The following is a 9,480-nucleotide window of genomic DNA, read 5'->3' as shown; positions in this document are numbered from 1 at the left end:
AAAGAGATTCAGTATACTTTCTTTCACAGTCTTGAAATGAATGGATCTCTAGTACAGTAATCCAAAAATGTATCTTTTACCACTGTGATACTCCTTTTTTCAATCAACTTAATGAATAAATATTTCTTAATTAAAATAAATCAGTCAAATAATATTTTAACAGCAATATAAGAACAAAATTGCATGTCTGCTTGATAGGGGTTATACTTCATAAACTATGATAGAAAAGGAGACATAAGCAGAGCTAAAAAAAGAGTTGAAGGTGTATGTAATTTATGTAATCTTGGAAGTTGCAGTACGCTGTCTGCAGGGTTTGGCTCTGCTGGGGAAGGGCTGGGGCTTGCTGAGACCCTGACTGCTGGTGTCAGTCTCAGTCCTGGGGTAGATGAGTGGGAATTGTCCCAGACTCCTTAAAGTAGCCAGGCACCTCCCCACTAGTACCTGATACATAAATACTTGCCATATTTTGGATCTTTTGGTAATGCCTTTTGATAATGGCTACAGAGTGGGATAGTGTTTGGACAAGTGTGACAAGGAATATAACCTGCTTATGAATGTGCCTAGCTAGAGAAGTACATAAATGCACCTTGGTGAAAACTGAGCTTCTGCAGAAAGGCTGGTGTGTGTTCTTGAGTTTAGAATCTCAGTTTTGGGCTTACATGCCTGCCTGACACTTTTGAGTCAATGGTTAATTACAGGGTGACCACATCTGGTCTTAGATTTGGTTCTGTTCCTCAGATGGAGTTTTTAAATTGCAGAAGCTTGGGCTTTTTTTTTTTTTTTTCTTTTTTTTGGTAATATAATAACACTGTATTTTTTTTTCATTTTTCCCCATCTAGTTTTGTATCAAGACCTTGAGAATAAAACACACATGGCACAAATCGTAACATTTTTTCAGATGCTGTTAGTTCTGCTACTTCATGATTATATCTCAGCTGAAGATGGCGAAACAAGAGCAAGTAGGTCTTAATTTTTGCATTTCAGACAATTGCAACTTCAAAGCATGCCTCAAATTTTTAGTATCCATTTTATTGTTTGCATGTACCCTTTTGTTGATGGTGATTTTATTCCAATATAATTTTCTGTATAATATAGGAAAAATAGCTTAAGTGTATTATTTCTTCATTAGGAAGGGTATGTCTTTATTTGTGTCTTAGAAATGCCCAAGAAAGCAGACGAAACTGTAAAGCTCCAGTCTTGATTTAAAATTGAGTCTTGAGTATTTGTATTTTCATTGCTTCAGAAGTCATGGTCTGAATAGCTTAGTGTTATGTGAGAAAATAAATAAGGAAGAATAAAGGTTCTGTGAGAGGAAGCTAACTCCAGTTCTGGGACATACCTTCTTGCACATTCTTCAAAATTAGCATCTCAGACCCCACCAAACAATTTTTATACTCTAAATCTGGTTTACAGAAAACATTAAAGCAAAGTAGCTTCCTTAAAGACAAAGTGTCTGAATAAAAGTGTAAAAGACTTGCCTGTAGCTGTTATGATACTTCCAGGGTAGGTATTTTTCCTTCAGTTTTGCTCTCAATCCAGCAATTTTCAGTGTTTTGCAACAAACACCATAAAATTCCTTTTGGTCTTTAGAAAGACTTTATATTTTCAGTCTACCTGCTCTAGGAGTATCCATCAAAATGAATACTCTGCTTTTAGCAGAGTCTAATGATAATGAGTCCCTCCCAACTGAAATTACTCTGTGATTTATATCCCTGGACCACTGAGCAATGCCCTTTGCTCCTTTCCCCAGTGTCTTTTCTCTTCACCATCACCTGCACTGGAACAGCATTTCTCCAGCAGATTGTGGTCACTTGGTTTCAAGGAAGGTCAAATCTTGTCTTGACCAGAAGTGTCCATAGGCATAAAGTAAAGGTCTCCTTCCTGTGGTAGAGCTGCAGACTTTCAGAAAGCAAAAGAATAGTAAGCCCCATGACCTCATGTGCCATGAGATCAAAATAATCCCTCCTGCTTTTGGCCATGTCCTGGGCACCTCATGTGTCAGTCATCAAAACTTCTTTCACAGTCAATGGAAGGCGATTCCCTCCATTAGAAAGTTATTCCCTCCATCTCAGAATGGGCACGTAGCATGGACAGGACTTTCCTATGGAAATGCTTGTGTCTGTCTGTGGCCTGTAGTTGGCAATTTAGTCTAAAACCTCAGTTTATGACTACAGCTAGGAGAGCTGAGTCAATGCCTAAGCCATCATGCAGTTACACTCTAGTTATTAAATGCTTACGTGATTCTATGTTCTGGAGGTTGATCTCATTCACTGAATACTTTTTTTCAGTAAAAATCAGAATGTGCTACCAGGAACATTCAGTTGAGACTCAGGATTTTATAATACTAGTTCTGTAAATGCTGTGTAGCAGTGTCTAAGTCAATTAAAATGTATTTGTAAAAGGATTCTGGAGTATTCAGGCTATAGCCTTCCTCCCCAGTGTGCTTGGTTTGCTAACAAAAAGGAGTTTTTATGTTTATCGTCTCTGCAGATGAGTTATGAAAAAACTCAATATATATTCCTCTCTGTTTGTTAAATGGAATGCAATTGCCAGCTAAGGAACTGAATTCCAGAATTTTTCATAGTTGTTTCTGGTGCTAATGTAAAAACCAGAAGATGATGGGGCTTTCAGATCCCAAGTTGGGTCTGTAACTTACACAGTCTTACACGCAAGTTTGCCCTGATGAACTCTGCTAATTTTTTTTTCAGCTGGAATGTATTTGTTCATATAGATCCTAATATAAAGATTTATTGATAGGAAAAATATTTACTGTGGAGGAAGAAAGTGAAAGGGTTCATTAAAATATTTGTTTGGTTTTTTTTTTTTTTAGGTTGCAGAACTGCTCCAGCAGATTTAGTTTTTATTTTGGATGGCTCTTACAGTGTTGGCCCAGAAAACTTCGAAATAATCAAAAGTTGGCTTGTCAATATTACAAGAAATTTTGACATAGGGCCAAAGTTTATCCAAGTTGGAGTTGTCCAGTATAGTGATTACCCTGTGCTTGAAATTCCCCTTGGAGCTCATGAATCCACTGAGAACCTCATCAGGGAAATGGAGTCTATACACTATCTGGGAGGAAATACAAGAACAGGAAGAGCTATTCAGTTTGCCTTTGACCATCTTTTTGCAAAATCTTCACGTTTTTTAGCAAAAATAGCAGTTGTTCTCACTGATGGAAAGTCCCAAGATGAAGTCAAAGATGTAGCAGCAGAAGCAAGGAAAAATAAGATCACTTTGTTTGCAATTGGTGTTGGCTCAGAAATTGAGGAGGATGAACTTAAAGCTATTGCCAATAAACCTTCATCAACTTACGTATTTTATGTTGAAGACTATATTGCAATATCAAGAATTAAAGAAGTTATAAAACAGAAACTCTGTGAAGGTAAGTGATTATAAAATATTTTAGGTGTGCAAAATGTAGTTCTGTACATACAGTTTTTAATTTCACAAGCGGAATACATGATTAATGTAACCTAAGGGACCTGATACTCTTTATTATGATTTTCTTTCTTTTTGATCTTTTCTGTGGAAATTCCTCCCAAAATGTTATTTTCTCTGTCAAACAAAAAGGTATATTTGGGAAAGATATGGTGTTTTAACACAGTATGTGTTTAATTTCAGTGTGTATCCTTTTGCCTTAAACCCAATTTTTTTCTTCGTTGATAAAGTTTAAATGCACTAAAATATTTCAGCAACTGTCGTAGTGCCAAGAATATAGAGTTTGCTTTATTGATTTCCTAGTTGCAGCTGATACTCAGGCACAATCCAGAATTTCTTTTAGAGAGGTGAGAGGACAGCAGGAGTTCTTCTGAATACATACTTGTAGTATGTATTGAAATACCCAGAAGAAATTCTCCTGGCAAAAGCCATAGAATCATAGGTTTGGACTGTAGGGGTCCTTAAAGACGATCTAGTTCCAAGCCCCCTGCCATGGGCAGGGACACCTTTCACTAGATCAGGTTGCTTAGAGCCCATCCAACCTGGCCTTGAACACTTTGAGGGAAGGGGCATCTGCAGCTTCTCTGGGCTACCCAATCCAGTGCATCACTGTCCTGATGGTAAAGACTTTCTTCCTAGTATCTAATCCAAACCTATCATCCTTCAGGTTAAAGCCATTCCCTTTCCTTCTGTCACTACATGCCCTTGTGAAAAGTCACTCTCCAGCTCTATTGTAAGGCTCCTTTAGGTACTGGAAGGCTTCCCTAAGGTCTCCCCACACCCTTCTCTTCTCCAGGCTGAACCACCTCAACTTTCTTGGCCTTTTTCCACAGGAGAGAGGTTCCAGCCTTCTAATTAACTTTGTGGCTTCCTCTGGACTTGCTCCAGCAGGTCCACATCCTTCTTATGTTCTGGTCCCAGAGCTGGACACAGCACTCCAGGTAGGGACTCATGAGAGTAGAGTAGATGTCTGGAGTTGTAGCAAGCACTTATGATGTTTCTTAGAACAATTTGATGGAAGAGTTAGCCAAGACCAACATTGTAAAGTGACTCTTCAGCTTAGGAATGCTAACAGCATTTCTGCATAGAGTTTTCTGAAATCTTGTAAAACAATGGCTTTCTTTTATGTATAAAAAAGATAGCAAATTGCTCCTAAAATGTATCACTCAGATTTTAGTATGATAATGTTTTATCATAAAAAATCGATGCAAATCTTATTTCAGTTGTACCATATTTCTGTACTTAGTAAGAGTGAAAAATAGATTTTATTTCTCTCACTTTGAGTACCAACTTCATTGAAACAATATGGTGATACTTTTGTTGAGGATATTAGTGTTTGTTTTTTGCTATATTAAATGAAAATCGTAGTAGTTCCTTGTGGTTGATGTAGTAAGGTGATCAGTCCAAAAATTAAATCAGAGAAGTGGAGCTAAATTCTTTAATAGAACTTCATGCAGGGAGAATTTCCCCTAAAAATAAACATTAAATAAACTCAATATTATCTTTGACTAAAGTTTTAGAAGTGCCATTGTATTTCACCAAGATGGATTTTCATCTTTCAACATCAAGTTAACTAGTAGTCTTTAAATTTCATCAGTGGTATTTCACACAATTCACAGCAGTAATCTGTGAATGTTGACTACTTATACAAAGTGTACTCACTCTTTCACTTGAAGTGACCCTTTCCTTCATCCCCCTTACATCATGCACGTACGTCCCTTGTTCTAGCATTTAGATGCTTCTCTCACAAAGCAATCAAAGCCACTTGGCAGCTTCATTTCTAACCACAATGTCCTTAGCAGGTGAACTCCTAGAGTAATAAACTGGAATTTTTACAGCTAAGTTGTGCATTATTTTATTGATTGATTGATTGATTGATTTACTGGTTATTATGTTGTTGAGATTCACTTTGACTGAGGGAGAGGAAGTTCCATGAGGGCCAAGCAGCAATGGTTTGGCTGTGAGCAACCACATGAAACTGCCAGAAAATTTTGCAATTCCCTCTTCATGATCTCTGTGTAAATGTCTAAATTAAAAAACGAAAACAAACCTAACTTTTACTCTACAGAATTTTAAAATACATTCTTAAGTGAACATAGATAAAAGACCACAGGGGAAGTATCTGCTTTCTGGACAGTGGAGGCTGAGGTTGGTGCTTCAGGGGAAAAAACTTCCTCAACCTGTCAGCCAGAATTGAACCAAATATTTAAGGAATATTTAGTATTTAGTATTATTTATTCTGAAAGTCAAATGTTTCTATATTATTAGTATGCTATAACAACAACAACAACAAAAAAAAAGTGTCAGGAATTTAGAAAGAAAACCCAGTGCAGACCTTAGAAGTTTGTCTGGAGGATGCAGAGAAAAGTTACTTTCTCCCAGATACTGGGATTTAACATCAAAAAGTTATTTCATGCTTTAGGAAGCAAAATAAACATCTGAGAACTATGTAAAAACACTAAAAGGCAGCAAGATTTCAGAAAAGGCTAGAGAGTTGAAGTGACTGGTGCTATAGACTGGAAATACGACCCCATTTCCAATGGAAGACAACTCTTAATTTTGCCACTGATTTCTGCATGCTGTAGAATGGCTTAGTTAGTTATCGATATAGTCCTGCCGGAAGATTGTTCAGAAGATCCAGAAAGGATCTACCTGACAGGGAATTTTTAGTGTAATTCACTAATGTGCCACTGGAAATTAAAAATATTCTCCTAATGTGTAATTTTGCACATGCCTAATTTGTTTGGTTGGTATAGGTTTGGAGCAGTTATTTTGGCTCTGATCCATAATAATAGCCTTCTTACATAAAGTATTTCTATTTCTGCCTTTAATTTTTGATTTTACACCAAATTTGTCATCTAACTAATAAGAGACCCTATACTCATCAGTGTATATGTGTGTGATTATCTGTAATCTCTGTTAATTGTGATATGTCCATTATCCAGCTTTCCAATAAATGAGTTTAGAAAATATTTCCATGATAACAATGCACACTTGGAGAAACCTGGGAAGAAAGCACTATTACTCTTACTTAATAGCATAAGTATGTTGGCTTAAATCTGCATTTTGAGAAGAATGAGAAGAAAAGTTTTGTTGGACTTGGTGTATATTTATATATATATATGTATATATATATAATTTTTTTTAAGTGTTCAGGAGGTAGACATCTTAATTTCCAAAATGTGGGCACAGCTTTTGCAATTCTTGTAGAACAGACAGATAATTTATTTTTAATTTGGAAGTCAGGTGCCATTTTGCTGTGGGGAGGAAAAGAAAACTAAGGGGAGTTTGTATGGCTTCTTGCTGCTGTGGCATGTCCCTTGGGATGGATTGTTCTTTCCCATGACAGACAGGTTGTGCAGAAAATTAGTGGAATTTTCTTAGAGCATGTATATCCTGCCTCCCCCACTAGAACGGGGTAGCTTCTGACTGCCCTGGGGTTGGTTAGAAAGAGAAGCCATGCAGTGCTGCTCATATTATGAAAAGAAGCCTGTCTAGACCTTTGAGCTGATAATTCCCTGGCAAAGAGACAGGAGTTTTCCAGCCCATGGCTGGTCCAGATGGAGATAGGAGAACTCTCCACCCCTTCTTTGGAATGTATTCCTAACCTTTTCCTTGTCTATGAACTGATGCTTTTCTGAAGAAAAGTGGGAAATTAATAATGATATTTATTGTAAACAGTTTAGCATAATTCAAGTAAAGAAAAAAAACTTTATTTTCATTGATTTGTTACCCCAATGTTTGTTTTAGTATTAAGTTTCACTATCCCATCTCTTTTTCTTGTTTTTTTTTCTTTTTTTTCGGAGACTACTTAGGTCCACTGTTTTTGTGTAAAGATAAGTAACCAAAATAATATGCAGCTAACTACGCTGCCACAGAAAATATATCCCACACTATTTTTCCAGTGAGAATAACTTCAACCAGATTTCAGTGTAACAGACAAAACAGCTCAGAGTCCATTTTGAATTAAATAAAATGAAAATACATGTCAGAGATAACTTTCTCCATTTTTAAACTGATTTTATAGTTGGGAGGGATGCTAAATTCAAATTGTTCAATGTTAATTTTGGAAATTAGCATCTACGATTTAATATAATTTTGGAGTAATGCAATTTTAGAAATAAAATTCAATATATTTAATAGCCAGATATTGTAATACTCTTTAACTACAATTAGTGACAATTCAAACTAGTATGTGAATGTAATTGCAGTAAAATATGACATCTTAATATTCTTGCTTCAAGTCTCCAAGGATCTTTCATACCGCTTCTCCGATGTTGTACTTAACTGACAGTTCTCAGTTCTCTTTTTATTTCTTGAGAGGCAGATAAAAAAATTAGTTGGATGGGAGGCTACTTTTCTTGGAATTTTTAAGTCATATTTTGGAGTGTCCTTTGCATTTATTACTTTTATTATTTTCAGAATCTGTTTGTCCGACAAGAATTCCAGTGGCAGCTAGAGATGAAAAAGGATTTGACATTCTTGTAGGATTAGGTGTGAAGAAAAAGGTTAAAAAGAGAATTCAAATATCAACCACTAATGCAAAAGCTTATGAAGTAACCTCACGTGTTGACCTCTCAGAATTAACAAGGTATTGCGTTTTATAAATATGCTTCTATATTCAGTAAGATTTTTTTTTGTTTCTTTAAGCGAGAAGGACTGATAAGATTTATGTGAATGTTCATTTATTGTCTTGTTTTTTCCACCCTTCCCCCTTATTTAGGAATGTGTTTCCAGAAGGTCTCCCTCCATCCTATGTGTTTGTTTCCACTCAAAGATTTAAAGTAAAAAAGACATGGGATTTGTGGAGAGTCCTGAGCTTAGATAAGAGACCACAGATAGCAGTCACTGTTAATGGAGAAGAGAAAACATTAGCATTCACTACAACAAGTTTAATAAATGGCACACAAGTTATTACATTTGCTGCACCTCGTGTAAAGGTAAGTAATATGTCACCATCATGCTGCAATACTTCTTTAAGTACACATTATTCCACTATTTCCCTCTTTGAGCAAACCTGTTTTATTATTTCCTAGTACAATGTGAAGGTTGTCTTTCAGTCTTTCTTCAGTTATTTCCAGTGAAGTATTCCACTCTGGTAAGAAAGGTTGTCTTAGCTGCAGAAGGGACAGAGGAATGGAGATTGAATGACCCTATTTTTGCATTTGTAGCAGGAATATTTGCAGCCCAGACCTGGCCCTTCCTGCCACAGGGAGTATTATTTAAGTGAACAGAGAGGGCTAATTCAGCAGACAAAAAAGCCTGGGAAAGATTTGCTGCTGGAGCACTTCATGGCCAAGTGGGTTCAACTTTTCTGGGAAGCAGAGGCCTGCATTGAAATCCCTACTCCAAATCAGGCTGAAGGAATTTTAAATATAAGTCCTTAGTGAAGGAAGGACTCCTATCCAAGGAAGAGGTCTTAACTATTAAGCCTTTTCTAGGGAGAAGTATTTTATTCTTCTGTTACTGGATAGAGAATTTTTGCTTTTTCTTTTCAAATTTCCTCTACCTTTTAATAATCATTAGGAGGTGGAAAAAAATTTATTTTTTAAAGATGCTCTGTTAAGCTTGATTTACTGGAAATTGTTAGGAATTTCAAGTCAATAATCAGTTTGGACTTATCTATTTCTTGGAGCTGCACAGACAAAGCAGTCTTATTCATGCAGTCCCAGGTATCCATGAACTTCATCATGAAAATACAACTTTCATGGGGTTTTTTTGTTTGTTTTGTTTTGGTTTTTATTTCTCCATACTTCCCTTGCTATTATGGTGAACAGATATTTCATTTAGATTTTTTTAGACCTGTGTGTCTCTAAACACAGTATAAGTGTCAATACACTCTTAACACACATTTTTCTTTAATAAACCTTCATGATTATTTATCACTTTTTAATTTATCACAAATATGATTTTTTTTCACCATTATTGATGATCTGAGGTGTTTGAGGCATTATACCACTATTGATAAATAGGCTTCTGGCTGTATATTTTTAACAAATTCAGGTTTGAGCATGTTGAAGGCCATAGAACAAAAAAAAAAAT

At 36.1% G+C, this 9,480-nt stretch overlaps 1 protein-coding gene across 2 annotated transcripts in view; it reads left to right on the top strand.

The window, feature by feature from the left end:
• Positions 1-274: 274 nt before the first annotated feature.
• The window catches only part of COL21A1 (collagen type XXI alpha 1 chain), a 64,688-nt gene continuing 55,482 nt past the window's right edge, over positions 275-9,480 (top strand). For both annotated transcript variants that reach the window (XM_062488558.1, XM_062488557.1), the window contains exons 1-4: positions 275-959; positions 2,831-3,382; positions 7,861-8,029; positions 8,162-8,378. In XM_062488558.1, coding sequence (XP_062344542.1) covers positions 872-959; positions 2,831-3,382; positions 7,861-8,029; positions 8,162-8,378 — 1,026 coding nt within the window. In that variant the 5' untranslated portion in view covers positions 275-871. The remainder of the gene's footprint in view (positions 960-2,830; positions 3,383-7,860; positions 8,030-8,161; positions 8,379-9,480) is intronic.

This window comes from Cinclus cinclus, chromosome 3 (genome assembly GCF_963662255.1).
Source record: "Cinclus cinclus chromosome 3, bCinCin1.1, whole genome shotgun sequence".
In the NCBI taxonomy this organism is placed as follows: Eukaryota; Metazoa; Chordata; class Aves; order Passeriformes; family Cinclidae; genus Cinclus; species Cinclus cinclus.
This window is presented reverse-complemented; position numbering and strand designations above follow the sequence as displayed.